Below are 22,787 nucleotides of genomic sequence, written 5' to 3' on the forward strand. Positions count from 1 at the left end.
TTTAGTTCAGGTTTATAGATAATTTATTGAAGAGTTTTGATGTACCAGGCACTATGCTGTGTGCTAGGCAAAATGAGTAAGACCACATGTCAGATTTCAAAGTGCTTACTATTTAGTGGTGAAAACAGAACATGGAAACTATTACATTTAGTGTGTGTTGTGCATTGACAAAATCAAGTGCAAGGTGCAGGAATGTAGAGGAACAAATGACTAATGTATCTCAATTGTTTGGCCCAAGGAAGGCCTTACCAAAAACAAGAAAAAAGACGATACTTAACTTCTTTTGACTCTCTGCCTAAGAGAGAAAATAAAAAGTGAACCACAGAAAAGTCTTAAAGAAATACAGTAGGAACGATAGAAGAAAACATACATTTTTTTTGTGGCAGATCAACTGATTTGTGACCCAGATTTATAATTCATTAGTTTTTTGTGCACAGGAAAGTCATTTATCCTGAGACTAAATTTCTTCCTTTGTACATAGAAGCTAATACTATCTTACTTTGGTTGTTGTCAGAACTATTACAACTGTTACTCTGGACTAATATTTATTGAGTGATTACTATGTGCCAGGCTGTCTGCTAAGCATTATGCACCCTTGATCAATCTATCTGTCTACTTATCTTTCTTTTCTTTCTTTTCCTCTTTCCTTTTTTTTCCTTTCCTTTCCTTTCCATCCCATCCTTCCTTCTGTCCTTCCTCTCTCTCTTCTCCACCCAGCATGGGGCTTGATGTCACAACCCAAGATCAAGAGTTGCATGCTCTCCCGATGGAGCCAGCCAGGCACTCTTACATACCCTTAACCTTATTTTAAACATCAAATTCCTATGTCTATGTATTATAGCCTCATTTTATAGTTGGCAAAATGAGGAACAGTCAGGTGAAATTATTTGCCCATGCTCCTACAACTGTCATGTGTCAGACCAAAAATTTAAGGTCAAGCACTCAGTAAAACTTAAGTATTCTCTCCTCAAACCCCCTTTCTTCTATTCAGTTTGGGTATTATTAGGTAACCTTGATATTCACCTGGTCTCTTTCTGGTAGTTAAAAATATCTAATGCTGTTAACAGTACCATAACTAGTAGTCAATCATAAGATCTTGAGATACCATTTAACAATCAGGGTATAGATACTAGTTAAGGACCATATAGCGTACTCTTTGCTTGACCTCTCTGATTCTGTATCCTGTGTCATGAATTCATTCAAGTTGTGTGGTAGATGCCATGGCTGAATCAAGGACTAAGACCCAGAGACCAGAGTCTCTCTATACCTAGCATAAAACAGTAAACCCCATCAAGTATCTGAATCAGAAGCCAGGACAGCTGTCATTGCCACATTGTGCTGCTCTACTCCTAGATAATAGAATAATTTACTAAAGAAGTAGACTTTTGGTCATCTATTTGGAACACACAATTATACTCTATAAAAGAGACTAGACATGACCCTTTTTTCATAGGTCATATAGGAGATAAACACTTAACACAATACCTAGTACATAGTTGGTACCAAAGGAGTATTTATAAAATAAGGAATAAGAAGGGCGCCTAGGTGGCTCAGTTGGTTAAGCATCTGCCTTCAGCTCAGGTCATGATCCCAGGATCCTGGGATCAAGCTCCACCTCGGGCTCCCTGCTCAGTACGGAGTCTGCTTCTCCCTCTGTCCCTCCCCTGCTCATGCTTGCTGCTCCCTCACTCACTCTCTCTGAAATAAATAAAAATCTTTATAAGAAATTTTTAAAAAAAATTAGAAATAAGGAATAAATATTTACAGATAAAATAATTCCTATATATTTCATATATTAGTCAATTAGCATATTGGTGGTTTGGAGAAAAATATACATTGATCATTTAACTCTATAAAAAGTAAATTATTTTAAAGAGCTTCCAAATGTCATAGTTTATCAGGTTATGGTTTTTAATTAGTTAATTTATGTAAGGTACTTGCGTCATACATCTTAATTTACAGATCAGTATTTAACATCTTGAAATGGGTACATAAGTAAATATATTCAGGATTAGAAAACAGTATGTTCTTGCCTAGTTGTTAATGATAATGGCGTGTTCTTTTGCTTTACTGGATCCAGTACTGGGTTACTGGAATCTATATGGAAGATTAATTCGTTCTGTATTGTAGACCTTTCTTGATGTTCTGGGCTGTAAGGATTTATCCTCCCATTGTCAACCAGGTTTAAATTTAAAGCCAGAAACTCGCTTTTATCCCACTTCAAGTTGTCCTTAACAAAAATTATTGTTTGTACATTCAGAGCAATTCTTTCTTTGATGCCTGGAATAGGAAGGAAGAAAAGTCTTGATTTTTCTTAGTTTTCAGTTTTACTTTCTTGAGTAACTAGAAAGTCTGTCAGGTACTCTCAGGAATTGTTCTTTGATTGGAGGATTGCAGCCTGCTAAAAGACCCTCACATCTACATAGGAATCCCAGTACAAGTGAAAGGGAACCAAAGATGATACCATAGGCCTTACACTTTTCAGCTTATATCATAATTGTTCCTTAGGAGGACAGTGATTCTCTTACCTATGTAAAGGTAGTGAATCTCTGAATAATACCCTTCCTTAAGCACATCGTAAGATATGTCACAAACTCATTTTTACTCTCATCTCTTTATTTTGCTGAACTTTTAGAATTCTATGTATAGATACATATGTCACTGTCTTTAACATCATTGGTAGGTGGTGTATGAATTCATTATGGATTTCTTGGCAAGAAAAATTTAAATATTTGAGATAAAGTTAGGTGAAAATAATTGTTTATTGCTATTCAAGTAAAATAAGACCTGTGAATTCTTCATTAAGCCTCTTTTCCTCTTTGTAGTAGACTTGTAAATGAGAAGTCTTATCAGTAAAAAGCTGAAAAATAGAAGTAATCTATAATCTGAAACTTTTTTATCTACATTGGATCTTTAACTTGGACAGGAACTAGATAAAATATTTCTGTTCATGATTATTAATGAAAAGGATTGATTGTTACTAGACCAACAAAGCATTATATTTTTTGAAGATACACAGAAATCACTTTTATTATTCAGGACTTTTGTTCTGAATTATTTTCCTTGAAAGAATTTACTGCTGTTTTTTAACTTTTGATTTAGGAGAAGGGATTTTACCTTCTTTTGCAGTTAGATAAAGTAGGATAACATAAAAAGTATATGTTGTTGAAATTATACTTAATTAATTGCCTGAACCATTTATATATACATACAGAAAGAAATTCAGAATGATGAAGATTCCCAGAGCCATTCTGTTTGGAATAAACATAGCAATCAGGAAAAAAACAAAGATTTCTGGAAAGATGTGGGATTTCTTGAAATGAAAGGTGCCTTAAAAGAGACCATGTATAGAACCCAGGTAAAACTTTATGGGCCAAAAAATGTTCATTTCTCATTCTTAAATAATTATTTGAGAAGCACTGTATGGTAGAAATTACACGAATTTTGAAATCAGAACCAGTATTTGAACCCAGCTCTGTGTTTTATCATCTGTGATTTGAGCTTGTTCAAGATATTGCCCTATGTATCTGTTTTTGAGACTCTTATTGAAATAATGCATATGTGCATATAGAAACACACAGTTCCTAACATGTAGTGTGTTTTCAACACGAGAAATAATTAAAATTCCCGTGAATGTTTAATAGAAATATATTTCTTATAAAGGATTCTTCTCTCTCAGCAATATGTATATTCATGATTCATGATCTAAAGTCTAGTATTTATGCTGCATATTGAACAAAAATATTTTAAATGATACAAATGAATTCTATTCTGATTTAATAAGGAAAACAAACAGGAAGGACTTTGAACTTGGAGCAATGAAAAGTAGATTAAGAAAGTGTATATGCAGCTCTCATGTAAAACTTTTCATATAGCAACCAAAAAAAGGCATTACTACTTCTACTCTAGAATAGCTAATGTTTAATTATGCTAAATATCATACTGTGTTTTATAAAACAGATTCTGTGGTTGATTTACCAAATCCTTGGCCTATTAGTTATTATTACTTAGTCTAAACTAAAATTTTTTTTAAAGATTATTTATTTGAGAGAGAAAGAGGGCACGTGAGGTGGGGAGGGGCAGAGGGAGAGGGAAAGGGAAAGTAGCAGATTCCCCGCACAGCACACAGTGACCCTGAGATCACAACCTGAGCCCACCTGAGTTGGCTCAACCAAGAGTCACAACCAAGAGTTGGACGTTCAACTGACTGAGCCACGCAGGCACCCCTAAACTAAAATATTTTTAAATGTGAGTAGAAAGAAAAATTCTGCTTTTAATACAACTCAAAAATTGTACAAAGAGAGCTTGAAGAACTGGAACTTCATAAACTCAACAGTGCCTTAAATTATATATGAGAGATTAGATAAAACTTTACAACAGATTAAAATATTAATACAATTTTTTTCTGGCTTTTCTGAAGTAGTTGATATTTATGTGACTTATAAGACTGCTTTCTATGATTAATTCCACGTACATGGTCTTTTTTTTTTAAAGATTTTTATTTATTTATTTGAGAGAGAGAGAATGAGAGATAGAGAGCATGAGAGGGAAGAGGGTCAGAGGGAGAAGCAGACTCCCTGCCGAGCAGGGAGCCCGATGCGGGACTCGATCCCGGGACTCCAGGATCATGACCTGAGCCGGAGGCAGTCGATTAACCAACTGAGCCACCCAGGCGCCCCCACGTACATGGTCTTAATAAAAGCCTTTTTGAGCTAATCTGTCTGAGAAAAATGCATCATAAGCCACAGTATAAAAATTTTGACATTCAGAAAAGAATGTAAAATGATGGGAGTTACTGAAATTTTTTTTTTTTAACATGGAATATGAATCAAATGGAGATTACATGAAAGATACGGGATATGAAAATACATCAGTTTATATTGTATAACACTAAAATTCAGGTAGAACTTTCTATTTTTAAAAATAAGTTTCTTTGTACAAAATAACAGACTCCTAAACATAGAGAACTAATGGTCACCAGAGGGAAGGTAGGGGCAGGATGGATGAGATAGGTGACAGGGATTAAGAGCACACTTACCATAATGAGCATTGAGTAATGTATAGAATTGTTGTATCACTATATTGTATGCTTGTAACTAATATAATGAATATATATAATATATAATGCATATATAATATAACTTTGTATAATGAATAAACAATAATTTTAATACTCACTCTGATTTTTATTGTAACTATATGTTCTATAAAATGATTTTTTGAGATTTTTTATCTGATATGCCTAATAATGGCAAGATTCTATTTGGTTTAGGGTCCAAAATTACTTTTAGAAATATTTGGAAAAATAGGAGCACCTGGGTGGCTCAGTTGAGCGTCTGCCTTTGGCTCAGGTCATGATTTCAGGGTCCTGGGATCGAGTCCCGCGTCTGGCTCTCTGCTCAGCAGGGAGTCTGCTTCTCTCTCTCCCTCTGTGTTCTCTCTCTCTCTCTCTCTCTTGCTCTCTCTCAAGTAAATTAATAAAAAGCTTTAAAAATTAAAAAAGAAATACTTGGAAAAATAAAATAATGAAGATAACCAAATTCTGTTTTTGACTAATCATATGACAAATGGGGGAGGAATAAAAGCAGAGATTCCAAGAAAGATTAAGTTAATAAAAGTACCTACATGAAATGTATATGTGAACACAATATAAACCTTTCTGAATTAAAAATCTACATTTCTCTGCTTCATTTTAATGTAACTAAGATGTAATACAATTTACAAGGATCTTTACTGTAGTTAATCTTGTATGTATGTTTTAGAAAACCTACCTTCCTGAGTGGGTTTTTCTGTTGTGACTTGCACTGGTTGTGTTAAGGCTATGTTTCACCCACAGTCTAACTGAAGTATTCTTACATGTAGAAAGAAATGCAAAATCATGATGAAGATGTTAATGTTAGTTCTCTTTTGACTGAACATCACAAAAAAGAAAAATTCAGAGATTCTAGTAGAGATTTGAAATTTGTGAAAATGAGAGATGCCTTAAGAAGGCACACGTGTGGAAGTCAGGTAAGACCTTCCAAGTGAAAAATAATTTTTATTTTACAACTCTTTTCTAAATCTGTCAAATGTAATGATATTCATAAAATCGTTCCTTCTGACTTACGTGTACAGAGATGTTTATAAGGCATTTGTGTACGATTTTAAAAAGAATACAAGGAGTGTTATGTATCCACCAGCTAGGTTAAGAAATAGAGCATTACCAGTTTCGTAAGACCCTACTGTGTGTCATTCCCAAACTGTATCCTCTTTCTCTCTTTCCCCTGGGTGACCTCTGTCTTGGCATTTGTTTTGTTTTCTTGTTTTTCATTATAGTTTTGCCAGCTGTGTGCTTATCTCTAGCAATATATTGCTTAGTTTTCCCTGTTAATGAACTTTTTGTAATTGGTGGTATTGATAGTCTTCTGTGACTTGCTTTTTTTCTTTTTTACTGGCATATATAATGTTTAATTGATCCATTGATTCGCAACTCTATCTTTAACCATTTTACTTACTGATATAAGTAAATTTGGGTTTCGTTTTCTTGGTTTGTGTCTGCTTGCTTGGTTTTTGCAGTTATGAAGAGTTGTGCCATGAACACTGTGAACATTTTCTTACACGATTCTTGGTGCACATGTTCAAGAGTTTCTCTAGCTTAGGATATATTCCTTGGGGTGGATTGCTGGGTCATAATAAGGACTGTGCATGTTTAACTGTAACAGGTAATGCCCAACTGTTTTCCAAAATGTTTTACTAATGTAGACCCACTTTAACAGTGGATGAGATTTCCTCTTCTGCAAAACTATTTTTTAATGTTGTTTACTTGTGTTGTAAGTCATACTCTTGAGTTTATTTGGATTTTGTAACGCGTATCATTCATGTTGAGATTTAATTGTCTAAATACTTGTAGAAGGAAATTAAGAAAAAGGATGAAGATATTCAAAGGAGTTATACTTTGAGGAAAAAACGCAAAAAAGAAAATGAAAGAGATTCCAGGAAAGACATTGAACATAACAAAATTAAAAGTACCTCAAGAAAGCACATATATAGAGATCAGGTAAAACTTTGTAAGCTAAGCTAAACAGTTAATTCTCTTTGGCTTCCATAATGTAATCTAGACATATAATCTTATTTTATAATTGCTTGCAGTGTCAAATATAACCTGCATGTCTTATGAAAAAAAATGGTCTTCAGTTGATCTGGTGTGATATTCATAACTAATCTTGTAATTAACTTTGGCTTATAAGGACAGTATTTTTTACATGCGTACACAAGGATATCTGAATTAATAATCAGGATATTCAAATACATTGTTTTGCCTGAATGTCACAAAAAGTAAAAGAAACAAAGGTTCTGAAAAAAAAAAGAGGCTAAAATTCCTAAAATAAAAATACCTTAAGACTACATGTGTATGTAGTTTGGGTAATGCATTGTAATCTAAATTTTAGTTTTTGTCTTGTTCTTCCCTGGTATAATACAGATCATTTTTAATAAGATAACTTGTCTTTTGAACGGGATCCTTCTTGAGTTCATTATTCTAAAGTATAACTTGATTTTATCTAAACTGTACCATGTTTGTATCATATATTCAGAAGGATCTTCAGAAAAATGATAAAGGTAAATAAATAATGAATCATGTTATGTGTGACCATGGCAACAAAGGGGCTGAGGGAGGAGATTCCAAGAAAGATTGGGAACAGGTTAGAAGGAAAATTACCGTAGGTAAAACTTTCCAAATTAAAATGTTTGCTTTTTTTTTAAACTTTTTATTTCATTGTATAATTATTATAAATTATGATTTTAAGGATCTTTGTTGCGGTTAATGCTGCATGAATGTGTTCTTGTATTCTGTTTATTATGATACTTAACATTTGTGGTGATATTGTCTTTAGTACATTGTCTAAAGTACTTTTACATGTATGCAGAAAGAAATGAAGAATTCTGTTTTTGCTGATCGTGCCAAAGAATCAAAAACCAACGATGTCAGGACAGATGTGGATATTACTGAAATAAAAAATGAGTTAAGGAAGCACATATATAGAGCTCAGGTAGAACCTGGCATACTAAAATTTTCTATATTTCCTATCCTTCTCTAGTAGAACCAAAATATAATAATAATAGTAATGACTCATTATTATGTTTAATGTGTCTTAAAATTTTCTGTTTATTAATTTGTTATGAACAGTAATATCTTTGTACATTTAATAAATAAACTGAATTCTCTGCCATTTATAGCTCAGTAAAGCTACAGATAAATTAGGTGTCTATAGACTGCTGTATCTTGGTGCTAAAATGCTTGCCAGCTTGGGCCGCCTGGGTGGCTCAGTCGGTTAAGCGTCTGACTCTTGATTTCGGCTCAGACTATGATCTCAGTGTTGTGAGATCGAGCCCAGAGAGAGAGATTTTCTCTCTCCCTTTCTGCCTCTCCCCCTCTCCCTCTGCCCATTACCCTTCTCTCCCCTCTCTCTTTCTGTCTCTGTCTCCCTCTCTAAAAGAAATAATAATAATAATAAAATGAAAAAAATAAAGTAAAATGCTTGCTAGCCTGATATTTGATGTCGAGGCCCTTTTCTGATGACCTGAGTCAGCCTCAGTGTTAGGCAATCCTTTAGAGTTTTGGGGGAAGGACTTTCTCAGTGATCTTGCCCTGCCCCCAGTGGTAGGGGATTGCTAATGATCTGGGACCATGATCTTTTCTTTCCCTTCTCCAGGGGTAAAGATTTTGTTTTCCTCTTCCCTTACCCAGAGGGTTATGGGTGTTCACTTCTACATCCTAAGTGGAAGCCAGAGCTTTATCATTGTTCTAATTTGTATTTCTTTTGGCAGTAGTAAGTTTGAGCATATTTTATACCTTCACTTGCCATTTGTGTATTTCTGTCTTTGTCATCCGCTTGCTTATATTCTTTTTCAGTTTTCCATTAGGTTATTTTATATCATAGTATCTAGAACTCCTTATATAATCAGAACATTATCTCTTTTTATGTTGGTTATGAGTATTTTTCCAGTATAATCTTTTAAACAAATACACAATTATAGGTATTTTAAAACAATAAAGATTCTACATGTTATTATATAGAAAAAATGACCACCTTTTTTTCTTCTGTGGACTTTTATACAAAATGTTCTCTCATTTATATTTCTAATTATTAAAATACTAAGGACAGTAGACCTCTTCAGGTCTTCAAAGGAATATGACTTTATTTTTTTAAGTTAGTTTAGAAAGAGAAAATAGAGAATGTTCACACTTATGAGTGTGCTATTACTTTAAAATAATGGAAGATACTAGTCTGAGTAAATGTGTATCAGTATCAGATCAATTATGGCTATTAAGGTGCACCTGAGTCCATTGTGTAAGTTTGCCCAAGGTTTTATTTTTTGTACACTGAAATGTAATTTTCTACCTAAAAAGATGCTTAATTTTGGTAATGTGTTTTCTCTTTTGTAGGCTATCAGATACAGCTGCATTAGAATAGATAAACAACCAGTGTACAATATTGAGGTAAGGGGCTTGGAGTAGGGTGGTGATGGAGTCAAAAAAGTAAGCTTTGTGTTTTGCTGTTTTTAGTTACTTTGATATAAAGGAATGTGTTGTCTGCATAACAAAGCCTCCTGTCAAACTTGAAATGTACTTTCTCTAATCAGAAATGAAAAAGAAAAATAATATTCTGTCAAAGCTCCAAAAAATTGCATATGGTAGTACAAACTGGTAACAAGAATTAAAAACTTAACTTGTGCTCATCATGGATGAGTTATGTAGCACTGTTATCACATTTCATAGCTTTCATAATTATTACTTCTAGATTAAATTTTCAGTATAATATTTTTAAAAGTATATTATTTCCTTTGTATCCTTTAAAATTTATTTCATGTAGTCTTTTCAGAGTATTTTAATTCTCTGCTAGTTCAGTGTAGTTATTTTGGCTGTTAAAAATATTTTGACCAAGGGGAATGTACTTCATGGAACTCTTAGAGTTTATATTAATATGCACCCTCAGAGTGATTCTGTGACCCTATAGCAAATATTGTGCTTGATGACATCTTAATATATTTAGTATATCTTAATGGATATAGTTTGCTTATACATTTAAAAGAAAACCAAAAAATAATTTTGCCCCTAAAGAACTATGTGTATTTGTAGCTCTGCCTGAGGTCTCCTCATTATCAGCCATACTTTGCAAATGCCTTTTCAAGTTTTCTTTTAGTGGTAGTATTTCCCCTTACTATTTAAGGCAACAGAGAAAAATAAATCAATTAATAATGTGTATTTTTGTAGTGCCTTATAGCTATAAAACACATTTGTATAAATAATCTTTTTGTGAACCACATAACAATCCTATGAAGTCGTGAAGGACAGGAATTATCTTCATTTTACAGATGAGAAAATTTTAAGTCTCCTTACTAATTTAAGATTTGCTCCCAGAATTTTTTTTTCTTCTTTGAGTCATAGAATCTTTATTTTTTTTAGGTTAAAAATGCTGAATTTCCCAGAGGTGTATTAAATTTAATTGAAAGTCTCATAGAAGGACAGTTTTTTAAAGAAGCAATTGAAGAACTTTCCTCTTTACAAGCACATTATATCCCTCCTGTATGCCTTCTTCATGCTCTACTAGAGAACATTCTACAGGTAAGAGCAGTATTAAGAGTTTACAATCTTTAAGAGAATGTTAAAATATGAACATTCTCGTTTTTTGTATATTTACAGTTAATTTCTCTTTTCAGTATTTTTACCCTCGTTTTAATAGGAAATCTAGTACCCACTTCTTACAATTTCTTCTTTCTTTCTTTATTTTTACTTTTTTTTGTGTGTGTATTTTGTATTTGGAGTTACTATAGAACATTTACTAAAAATTCACAGTTTACTAGATAGTAGTCATAATACAACTGACCCAGCAATGAGAGACAAAATGGGACCTTAATGGATTTATAGGAATTTGAAGTTACACACTGGGGACTGGGTGTCACAAAAGCAAGGATTGCTTGGGTGCTATAGGATCATCTCACAGGGGCTCTGCCTTGGCGAGTTCACCAGGATCTAGTCCATGGCCTTCAGTCTTAGACGTCTATAGCCTGATCTTGGTTATGTCCCAGAATTCATCCGAATTCAGGAGGTGAAATTATGCTGATTATATCATAAGACTTAAAAAACAACAATTACCTGGTGCAGGATGTCAGAAAAAGCAGGACAGCATTGTCAGTCATCTTCCTTGTCTTCACTGGGTGAACTGTTTTATGAATGCCCTGAGGAAATTGAGTCATTCTTCAATCCCTCCGAGACTGGTTTGGGGTGGGAGAAGTATATTCTACTACTACTCTGGAGGAGGAGGGTACATCCTCAGGACGGTTGATGCAGAAGAAGGTGCAGAGGGGAGAGGAATACTAACCCCGTTAGGGGTTCATTCTGAATAATCCCATCGTGGAGCTAAGAGCTAGCACTTTTGTGAAAGCCTGTTTTCCTGTGTGTGTCCAGGTGGGAGCATGGATCTCCCCCCATAAGGATTATAGGACTGGGCATCAGCTCTCTTTGGTGGCCCCCAGTGAGATCAAGACCTTAGATGCCCATTTCTATTTTTAAACTATTTTCTAGGTACTACTCTGAGTGATTTAATTTATTTTCTTAGAATCTCCAAGATAATTTTCTCTTGGGAAAAATTTATCTGATTTTTTTTCTGTGGCAGTAAAGTATCTAACATAAAAATATGATAACAGTGATCTAGAAAGCCATTTGTACAGTGATAATAATCATTTTTATTCACAGTATACACAGACAATAAGCATATTCCTTAAACTGTGAAAGCTAGTAAGAACAGCTTTTCAAAGGTAGCTTTCTAATTATGTTCTTCATCACAGTGCCAATTTGAAGAAATAACAGGTGTAAGCTATGTCAGACTAATGTTGGTGATAACTAAGCATATTACATGAAAAGCTTTGTACCTTTAATTCCTTTCAGGTCACATTTGGGAACTCTTATCTCACTATAATCATGAAAATTAAAATGGACATTTCATGTAAATCTCAATACCTGGGATTACTTAACGTATAGATACGTATTTAGAATCTGCCTTTCTCAGTTGTAGTATTTCACTAGCTAAATATGATAACTTCCATTTGATCTCCTTTGTCCAAACACATGTATTAGGCAAGAAAGTTTAGGTCGGAGTTATTACAGTTTTAGACTGAAGTAACTGGTCAAAGTGTACTTTTAGCTATAGTGTTTTATTTGTTTATTTTTAAATAACAGGATAACGTAGATACGTTTTCTGGCCGATACTTTCATATATTGTCAGCCCTTCTTCACCTACATCCTCCTTGGAAGTCCCCAGCCATGTCACGGTATTACTTAGAGCTGTTTCAGTGCCCAACTTGTATGAAAGGAGCATGGTCTCTAATAGAAGTGCTTATCAGGTAAGGAAATATGACATGTGGGTATGCTAAATTTCATCTCATAGTTTTGTTGTGTATGTTTTAGATATAGGGAAAAGTTTTCAATTAGCAACAATCGCGCCTCTGATAAACCTCATTGGCTACAATACTGCCACTGCGCAAAGCTATGTGTTATGTTTTAGATATAAATGAAAGAAGTAAATTTCATTTTAGAAAATGTGAGTGTATAATATGTGTGTTGTATTTATTTTAAAACTCTCAAAAAAGGGCCAAGTCGAGGGGTACCTGAGTGGCTCAGTCAGTTAAGCATCTGACATTTGATTTCAGCTCAGATCATGATCTCATGATCGAGCCCCATGTTGGGCTCCATGCTGGGTGTGGAGCCTGCTTGGGATTCTCTCTTTCTCTCTCCCCTCTGCTCGTGCGTTCTCTCCTTTCTCTAAAAAAAAAATAAACAAAAAAAATGAAAAGGCCAAGTCTAGATTGGTCATATTTGCCATTTAGTTTATTTACCAAAAAAGAGTTTAATGAATACATGAAATAAACAGGAAAGCCAAATCATTATTTTTATTTTTTATTCTTTTTTAACAATATGTGTGCATATTAAAATCTAATTAAAATTTATTGAATATGGTCATCAAATTTTGGTAATCAAAAGTGTAAACTGTATGAATTTTGAAACTTTCCTAGATAGTCATTCCTTTTGTGTTTCTGCATGTCATCTTCCTAGATTTTTCCTTTGTCTTGAAAATGTTTCTCTGGAAATCCTTTCTGTTTCTCTTTCTACCAAAGCCACTAATTGTTTTTCTTCTCTGATAACTCCTTGTATCTGATACAGCCTGCCTTTGTCTAGGAAGTACTTTTCTTTTTATGCAAGTGCTCAGTTTTAGGGCTCCATAGTAGTGAGGGAAAGGATACTTGACTAGCCAGGCAAAGGCTAGACCTTTGGTTATGTCTTTGAGATTGATAAAGATTCATTTTCTGTCTTGGTTGTGATATATTTGAAGTGAGCTAATCATCTAGATAGCATGCATCATTCATTCTTCAGCAAATGTTTATTGAGTATTTATTGGGAGCCAGGTCCTGTGCTATACTCTGGGGATAAAATGATAAAAAACAGTTCCTTTACTTTTGAAGATGACTGAGATGTAAACACAATTCTAACACATTACTAGCCCAGCACTGGTATAGAATGTGAGGATATATGGGTTGTGTGGCTGACATGCTTTCTAATTTCCAAATCTGCTTCTTTCTTTCATTACTGTCATCAAGCTTTCATTTCTTCTTATATAAACTAATTCAATGTCTGCTTTTATTGATCTTGATTCTGTATTTTTCCCTTTAATTTATCTTCCAGAGTACCTCAGTATACTCTTTCCAAAGTGATGTTGTCATTTCCCAGATGAAAGTTTTCAATTAACTTACACATTATGTATCAAAGACAGTTGAAATTCCTTAGCAAAACATGTAAGACCTTTTGTGATTTAGATGCTATATGTGTCTCCATTTTCATCATTATTTTCCCCAATGTGCCCAGTGGGTAAACTATTTTTCATTGCCTATTCCTTTGCTCTTATGTTTTCTCTGCCTAAATATAGCTCCATTCCTGCATTCTACAAATACCTGGCCAACTCCTAATTATACTTTAACTTGTAACTCATGTCACTATGTAATTTTGACCTTTTCTTTCAGTTAAGTTTGTCACTCATGTCAGTTTCTTACTTTCTGAAAAGTGCTGTTTTTTTATTTCAATTATAATTAATATACAGTGTTCTTTTAGTTTCAGATATAGCAATATAAGGATTCATCAGTTCTGTACATTACTCATTGCTCAACATGATGAGTTACGCTTTAATTCCCATCACTGGTTTCAGCCATCCACCCATCTACCTCCCCTCTGGCAGCCCCCAGTTTGTTCTCTGTATTTAAGAGTTTGGTTTATTTTGTCTCTTCTTTTCTTCGTTAGTTTCTTTTGTTTCTTAAATTCCACATATGAGTGAAATTATGTGGTATTTGGCTTTCTCTGACTGACTTATTTCACTTAGCGTTGTACCCTCTAGATTCATCCATGTTGTTGCAAATAACAAGATTTTATATTTTTTATGGCTGAGTAATACTCCTTTATATAGCAACCACATCTTCTTTATTCATTCATGTCTGGATGCATACTTGGGTTGCTTCCATACCATAGCTATTGTAAATAATGCTGCAGTAAACACAATGCATATATCTTTTCCATTTAGTGTTTTCATTTCCCTTGGGCAAATACCCAGTAATAGAATTACTGGACCATAAATTTAGTATTTAATTTTTTTTTAATTTATTAATCTTTTGAGGAACCTCCATACTACTTTTCACATTCGCTGCACCAGCTTGCATTACCACCAGTTGCACGAGGGTTCCTTTTTCTCCATGTCCTTGTCAAACTTGTTTCTTGTGTTTTTGATTTTGGCCATTCTGATAGGTGTGAGGTGATAATCTCATTGTAGTTTTGATATGCATTTCTCTGATGATAAGGGATGTCGAGAATCTTTTCATGTGTCTCTCGGCCATCTGGATGTCTTCTTTGGAGAAATGTCTGTTCATATCTTCTGCCCATTTTTAATTAGATTGTTTTTGGGTGTTGAGTTGTCTAAGTTCTTTATAATTTTGGATATTAACCTCTTATTAGATAAATTCTTTTCATATATTTTCTCCCATTCAGTAGGTTGTCTTTTTGTTTTGTTGATGGCTTTCTTTGCTGGGCAAAAGGATTTTATTTTGGTGCAGTTCCAGTAGTTTAATTTTGCTTTTGTTTTCCTTAGGTGACATACCTAGACAAATGTTACTGCAGCTGATGTCAGAGATTACTGCCTGTGTTTTTTTCTAGAAATTTTATGGTTTCAGGTCTCACATTTAGGTCTTGAGTTTATTTTTGTGTATGGCGTAAGAAAGTGGTCCAGTTTTGTTTTTTCTCATTTTGCTGTCCAGTTTTCCCAGCACCATCTGTTCAAGAGATGGTCTTTTTCTCATATATTCTTGCCTTCTTTGCCATGGATTAATTAACCATATAATTATGGGTTTATTTCTAAGTTTTCTATTCTGTTCCAATTGATCGATGTGTCTATTTTTGTGCCAGTACTATACTGTTTTGATTACAACAGCTTTGTAATTAACCTTGAGATGTTGGATTGTATATGTGCTGCCGAAGCGAGCATGAGATGTTGGATTGTAATACCTCCAGTTTTTTTTTGTTTTGTTTTTTGTTTTTGTTTTTGTTTTAAGATTTTACTTATTTAGAGAAGACAGAGGGTGCAAGGACGGGATGGGGCAGAAGGGTAGGGAGAGAATCTCAAGCTGACTGTGCTGAGCACAAAGCCCAGCTCAGGGCTCAATCTCATGATTGGGAGATCATGACCTGAGCCAAAACCAAGAGTTCGATGTTGGACAACTGAGCATCCAGGCATCCTGTGATACCTCCATATTTTTATTCTTCTTATGATTGCTTTGGCTATTTGGGGCCTTCTGTGGTTGTGTATAAATTTTAGTATTGTTTATTCTAGTTTTATGAAAAATGCTGTTGATATTTTGATAGGGATTGCATTAAATCTGTAGATTGCTTTGTATAGCATGGACATTTTAACAATATTGGTTCTCCCAATGCATGAGCATGGAATATCTTTCCATTTCTTTGTATCTTCTTTAGTATCTTTCATTAATGTCTTACAGTTTTGCAAAGTACAGGTCTTTCACTTCCTTGGTTCAGTTTATTCGTATGCATTTTATTCTTTTTCTTAATTTATTTGTTTTCTTAATTTTTCTTTCTGCTAATTCATTATTAATGTACAGAAATACAACAGATCTTTGTATATTGAATTTGTATCCTGCAACTTGACTGAATTTATCACTTCTGGTAGTTTTTTGGTGGAATCTTTTAGGGTTTTCTATATATAGTATCATGTCATCTCTAAATAGTGGCAGTTTTACTTCTTCCTTACCAATTTAAATGCCTTTTAGTTCTTTTTCTTGTCTGATTACTATAACTAGGACTTCCAGTACTATGTTGAATAAAAGTGGTGAGAGTTGACATCCTTGTCTTGTTCTTGATCATAGAGGTAAAGCTCTCAGTTTTTCACCCTTAAGGATGATGTTAGCTGTGGGTTTTTCATAAATGGCCTTTATTATGTTATGTTCCCTCTAAACCTACTTTGTTGAGGTTTTTTTTTTTTTCATGAACGGATATTGTAATTTGTGAAATGCTTTTTCTGTATCTATTGAGATGATCATATGGTTTTTATCCTTTCTTTTGTTGATGTGATGTGTCATGTTGATTTGTGAATATTGACCCACTCTTGCATCCTGGGGGTAAATCCCACTTGATGGTGGTGAATTGTTTTTTTAATATACTGTTGGATTTAGCTTGCTAATATTTTGTTGAGAATTTTTGCATCTGTGTTCATCACTTATTGGCCTGTAGTTTTCTTTTTTGTGTGTAATGTATTTTTTTTTTAAGATTTTATTAATTTGAGAGACAGAGCATGAGTAAGGGGGAAGAGGCAGAGGGAGAAGGAGAAGCAAACTCCCTGCTGAGTAGGGAGCCAGATGCGGGGCTCAATCCCAGGGCCCTGAGATCATGACCTGAGCTGAAGGCAGATGTTTAACCAACTGAGCCACCCAGGCGCTCTATTTGTGTGTGATGTCTTAATCTAGTTTTGGTATCAAGGTAATGCTGGCCTCAGAATGAATTTGGAAGCTTTCCTTCCTCTTCTATTTTTTGGAACAGTTTGAGAAGAGTAAGTTTTAAATCTTCTTTAAATGTTTAGTAGAATTCTCCTGGGAAGTCATCTGGTCCTGGACTTGTTTGTTGGGAGATTTTTGAATACTGATTCAATTTCATTGCTAGTAATCATTGTATTCAGGTTTTCTGTTTCTTCCTGATTCAGTTTTATGAAGTTATATGTTTTAGGAATTTATCCATTTCTTTAAAGGTTGTCCAATTTGTTGGCATATAATTTTTCATATTCTTTTATAATCCTTTATATTTCTAGGTGTAAATTGTTGTTTCTCTCTCTCCTCCTTCATTTCTGAAATTGAGTCCTCTCTCTCTCTTCAGTGAATCTAGATAAAGGTTTTTCAATTTTGTTCATCTTTTTAAAGAACCAGATCCTGGTTTCATTGATCTGTTCTATTGGGTTTTTAGTCTCTGTTTCATTTACTGCTGCTCTAATCTTTATTATTTCCTTCCTTCTGCTAGCTTTAGGCTTTGCTGTTCTTTTTCTAGGTCCTTAGGTGTAAGCTGTTAATTTGAGATCTTTCTTTTTTCTTGAGATAGGCCTGTATTGCTATAATCTTCCCTCTTAGGACAGCTTTTGCTGTATCCCAAAGGTTTTGGACCATTGTATTTTCATTTTCATTTGTCTCCATGTGTTTTTTTATTTCCTCTTCAATTTTTGGGTTGACCCATTCATTGTTTAGTAGCATGTTATTTAACTTCCATGTATTTTTGTTGTTTCCAGATATATATATATATATAGAGAGAGAGAGAGAGAGTACTGGCATATATATATATATATATATATATATATATATATATATATATATACACATATGTATAGTACTGGCACAAAAATATATATAAATATATATATATATTTTTTTTTAAATGAAAGATATTATGATATCCATCTCTGGCAGTTCTCAGAGAGACTACCTATATAGACATAGAATGTCCTCTAGAAGAGATTCGAGTATTAAATATTGTTAAATTTAATCATTAAGGACCCTCCTAACCTGACGATGCGGCACTCAAAAAGAAGATGGGAAGGTGGAGACAGAGGTAGAAAGTTACAAGTACATTGTTTATATAAATGATAATAAAGTTGGAAGATTATTATAAAACATTGTTACCTAGAATTTCTTAGTCCTAGACTTCTGAGTAATGCTATGGTGAGCGCCGTGAATTGTGCAAGACTGTTGAATCACAGATCTGTACCTCTGAAACAAATAATGCAATATATGTTAAGAAAAAAAAAAGATAGCAAGAGGGGAAGAATGAAGGGGAGTAAATCGGAGGGGGAGACGAACCATGAGAGGCAATGGACTCTGAAAAACAAACTGAGGATTCTAGAGGGGAGGAGGGTGAGGGGATAGGTTAGCCTGGTGATGGGTATTGAGGAGAGCACATTCTGCGTGGAGCACTGGGTGTTATGCACAAACAATGAATCCTGGAACACTACATCAAAAACTAATGATGTAATGTATGGTGATTAACATAACAATAAAAAATTTAAAGTAAAAAAATAAAAAAAATAATATACAATTTTGCTGTCCAATCCAGTAGCCAGTAGCCACATTTGACAATGTTTAAATTTAAGGTTAAAAAATTACAAATTCAAATCCTCAGTTGCACAATTCACATTTCATGTGTTCAATAGAACATATCCATCATCACCGAAAGTTCTGTTGGACAGGACTGCTAGAGTAGATGGAAAGAAAGAAATAGATATTAAATTTTTTAAACTCTTAGAAAATAGCCCTAAGTGGGGGTGCCTGGGTGGCTTATTTGGTTAAGCGTCCAACTTTTGATTTAGACTCAGGTCATGATCTCTGTCATGAGATTGAGCCCCACATCGGTGTCCGTGCTGGGTTTGGAGCCTGCTTGGGATTCTATCTCCCTCTCCCTCTGCCCCCACCCCACCATGCTTGCTTTCTCTCTCTCAAAAAAAAAAAAAAAAAAATAGAGCCCTAAATGACCTTCATTTTACTAAAAAATAATAACAAAAAATCTTGAGTAAGAAGAGGACTATAGAGAGTATTTATAAATTGAGAATATAGCTGTTCACCTGGAATTGAAAGCATAATGTAATACATAATTTTTTGTTCTTTGTCAATGAAATAAAGAATACAAAGAGAGTACCATTAGGCTATTAAACATTACAGTCATTGAAAAATAGAAAAATTAAATCTGTATTACTAAAAATTCAATGTCGAGATCTTTGACATGGTTTTCTTTTTAAAGGAAGAAAATATATTGATAAAATTTTGTTGATTAGCTTTATATTTTGTTGAAGGGAATTTCATTAGAATTCTGATAAAACTCTGAAAGAAATACTTTGTCAGCAGAATATTCATTGAATTGTTTGTATGTCACAAATTACTGGGTTCATGTTTTTCAGGTCTTGCCTTTACAATGAAAATTTTTGCCATCAAATTTCAAAAAATATTGGCACAAAAGTGCTCCACCTGACCCTGCTCAAATTTTTCTTTAATTTAGTGGAAAGTGAAGTGCGACATCTAAGCCAAAAGTAAGTTTAATCACAAAGAAAATTTTTTCTGTATTTATATTGTTTTATGTACCATTTTTCTAATTTATGTACATCCAAAGAGTCACCTTGTTTTCTAGTTTAGATTTATGTTTGTTTTTTTTTTTTTTAAGATTTTATTTATTTGACAGAGCAAGAGAGCACAAGCAGGGGGAGCGTCAGAGAGAGAGGGAGAAGCAGGCTCCCTGCTCAGCAGGGAGCCTGACATGGGGCTGGATCCCAGGACCCTGGGATCATGACCTGAGCCGAGGGCAGATGCTCAACCGACGGAGCCACCCAGGTGCCCCTGGTTTAGATGTTTTTTTAAAACATAGTTGCAGACATAGTTCTTCAGTGGCAATAAAGTTTTTTATGTTCTTTATGTGTCTTTAGTTCACATTTTTGTTTTTCACTAACTTAGACATTTGGATAGGTAAGATTTTATTTCATTTTTCAGGGTTTATGTTTTTTTCAATTCTTAAGTAATTTAATACTTAAATAAAAGTTCCACTAGGGTTTTTTTAACATTGAATCTATAAAATCCATGATAAGTTTTGTGTATGCTCTAAAACATGCATTTAGATTACTCTGTGTGTGTATTTGTTGGTCATTATATTGAATTGTGGACTTTTTTATATTTTGTTCTTTATTATAACTGTATGTTGTATTCTTCATATATTATGCCCTTTCTGTATTTAGAAACCACTAGATCTCTTTGTATTATGGCGAGAGATATTATGCCTAATAACTATAGTGATCAAATTGGCATAAAGATATACTTTGATTCATATTTTCATTAGGTTGTATGACTGGTCAGATTCTCAGAGTCTGAAAATAACAGGAAAGGCAATTCTTCTTGAAATCTTTTGGTCAGGAAATGAGGCCTCTGGGCTTTTGACCAAACCAGTAAATATGCTTTTGGAGTGGACTGTATATTCTCACAAGGAAAAATGCAAGTCTAATGATGTAAGTAGAATTGATTTACAAATGAATAGTGGCCTATGAAGAAGTACATCTTTGAGTTATGCCTCTTTTGTCTTTATTCTTTGAACAATTGGAATAAAACTAAAATCTACCCAAATGTATCATTGTTTTCTATGTAGTTTACTAAGTTTTATTGTAAAAGATCCTTAGAGGCTGGCTTCTTCATCATTGCACATTTGGATATAGTAGCTAGGGACAGTTATTTGATCATTAGTCCTAAGAAATCTGTATTCACTTATCATTCTAGATTTTTTACTTTTGTACATTTCAATTCATAAGGAACCTATGATTTTAAAATTTGAGTCCATACAATTTTTTTTGTATACAAATAAAAAGTTCAACTTGTTTTTAAAACTGCCTTTGTGGTTGTTAGCAGTTATTTCTTCATAAGTATATCTTGCTTGTCATTAGAAATTTAATGTACAGTGATTTTAGTGTATTACCTACCTGAAGGTAGTTGGGAAGATTAAATGCACTGAAATATGTAAAGTGCATAGCAATATACTCTGCCATGTTTTGCGTTTATAATTACTATTAGTCACCTCTCTCCTCTTCAAAATAATCACCTTTGGGACTTCATTGTCTGCTTTTTTGTGTTATGGCATTGATTTCTGCTCATAATATTTTAATTCTTTCCTTTTACGTCTTGATTATTTGGATCTGTTTTTCATTTTAGTCTTTATTTCTAATAAATATACTCAAAATAAAATGCCTTTGAATACAAATTGAGATTTATGTAGTACAGGTTTTGATACCTACATCTATTGTGCTGTTAATGTGTTTTTTTAATGTTTTTTATTGTCATTTATGAATTCTCCTTTGATTCAAGAAATACTTTAAGATGTTTTAAAACTTCTAAGTGGGTGTATTTTTGTTATGATTAGTAGATTTTGTTTGCCTGTGCTTTTTTTTAAATTTCTAATAGTAAATTAGGTTTAAAAATGAGCCCTATAATGATTTCTGCCTTCTGAAATTAACTGAACTTTCCTTTTTGACTCCATGTATGGTTATACAATGTGTTTTCTATGTTTTACATAGCTCTCTATCATTTATTTTTTAAAGATTTATTTATTTGAGGGCGCCTGGGTGGCTCAGTCATTAAGCGTCTGCCTTCAGCTCAGGTTATGATCCCAGTGTCCTGGCATCGAGCCGCAGCATCAGGCTCCCTGCTCCGCGGGAAGCCTGCTTCTCCCTCTCCCACTCCCCCTGCTTGTGTTCCCTCTCTCACTGTGTCTCTCTCTGTCAAATAAATAAATAAAATCTTTAAAAATATATATTGAGAGAGAGAGAGAGCACAAGTACCGGGAGGAGCAGAGGGAAAGAGAGAGGGAGAGAAACAGACTCCCCAGAGCAGGGATTCCCACCACCAGGCCTGATCCCAGGACCCTGAGATCATGACCTGAGCCAAAATCAAGAGTCTGATGCTCAACCAAGTCACCCAGGCACCCTACTCTCTATCATCTTTTATGTCAAGTTAAATAATTGCTTTAGTCAAACTCTTTGGAATTTACTTCATGAATTTATCCTCCCCCCCTTTATAAGTCATCTGTACTTTGTATATAGTGATGCTAGTGGTTTGGGTGGAGAATTCTGGTGTCAGATGGCCATAAAGTATTCTTTCTCAAGGAAAATTCCTACATAGTTTATCTTCTCATATTTCCTCTGATCTGTTTTCTCTGCTTGACTTTTTTTAGTTCCAATTAAACTTATGTTACACCTTCTCCTTTTTCCTCTGCTTTTTCATTCTCATCTAGATTTTCAGGTTTTCTTCTATACGTGGAGCATTCTGGGTAGTGTCTTTTCATTTAATTTTTAGTTCACTAGTCTCTTTTCAGCTGTGTCTAATATGTTGTTAAACATGACTATTACATTTTTGGCAGTTTTCGACTTTTTTGCTTCCTAATTACTATACATGTTTTTATGGTTTCTGGTTCCCTACAAAATTTTCAAGGTTTTCTTTTGTCTTTTAATGGGGCAGTAATAGTTAATTTATAGTTTATATATGACTATTTCATATTTGAAGTCTTTATGAATCTGTTTCTAACTGTTGTTTCTGCTATTTCCTTCTCTTGTATTTTTTATATTCTCTTACAGGCTGGTTGTCATTTACTGTATGCCATAAATTGCATTTGAAAAATTATTCGTACAAACGGTAACATGCAA

General features: G+C 33.9%; 1 protein-coding gene and 1 pseudogene across 1 annotated transcript in view; one reads left to right on the forward strand and one right to left on the reverse strand.

Moving 5' to 3' along the window:
* Nucleotides 1-22,787, forward strand: part of SLF1 (SMC5/6 complex localization factor 1) — a 79,525-nt gene that overhangs the window by 20,702 nt on the left and 36,036 nt on the right. Inside the window, exons 6-14 of the mRNA XM_028089322.2 lie at nucleotides 3,215-3,358; nucleotides 5,863-6,009; nucleotides 6,890-7,036; nucleotides 7,905-8,027; nucleotides 9,425-9,478; nucleotides 10,445-10,603; nucleotides 12,218-12,381; nucleotides 19,515-19,643; nucleotides 20,441-20,606. Coding sequence (XP_027945123.1) covers nucleotides 3,215-3,358; nucleotides 5,863-6,009; nucleotides 6,890-7,036; nucleotides 7,905-8,027; nucleotides 9,425-9,478; nucleotides 10,445-10,603; nucleotides 12,218-12,381; nucleotides 19,515-19,643; nucleotides 20,441-20,606 — 1,233 coding nt within the window. The remainder of the gene's footprint in view (nucleotides 1-3,214; nucleotides 3,359-5,862; nucleotides 6,010-6,889; nucleotides 7,037-7,904; nucleotides 8,028-9,424; nucleotides 9,479-10,444; nucleotides 10,604-12,217; nucleotides 12,382-19,514; nucleotides 19,644-20,440; nucleotides 20,607-22,787) is intronic.
* Nucleotides 12,396-12,526, reverse strand: LOC114198055 (U4 spliceosomal RNA; annotated as a pseudogene).

This window comes from Eumetopias jubatus, unplaced genomic scaffold (genome assembly GCF_037043125.1).
Source record: "Eumetopias jubatus isolate StellerSeaLion01/CBP00866 unplaced genomic scaffold, mEumJub1_p1.0 scaffold_5, whole genome shotgun sequence".
In the NCBI taxonomy this organism is placed as follows: domain Eukaryota; kingdom Metazoa; phylum Chordata; class Mammalia; order Carnivora; family Otariidae; genus Eumetopias; species Eumetopias jubatus.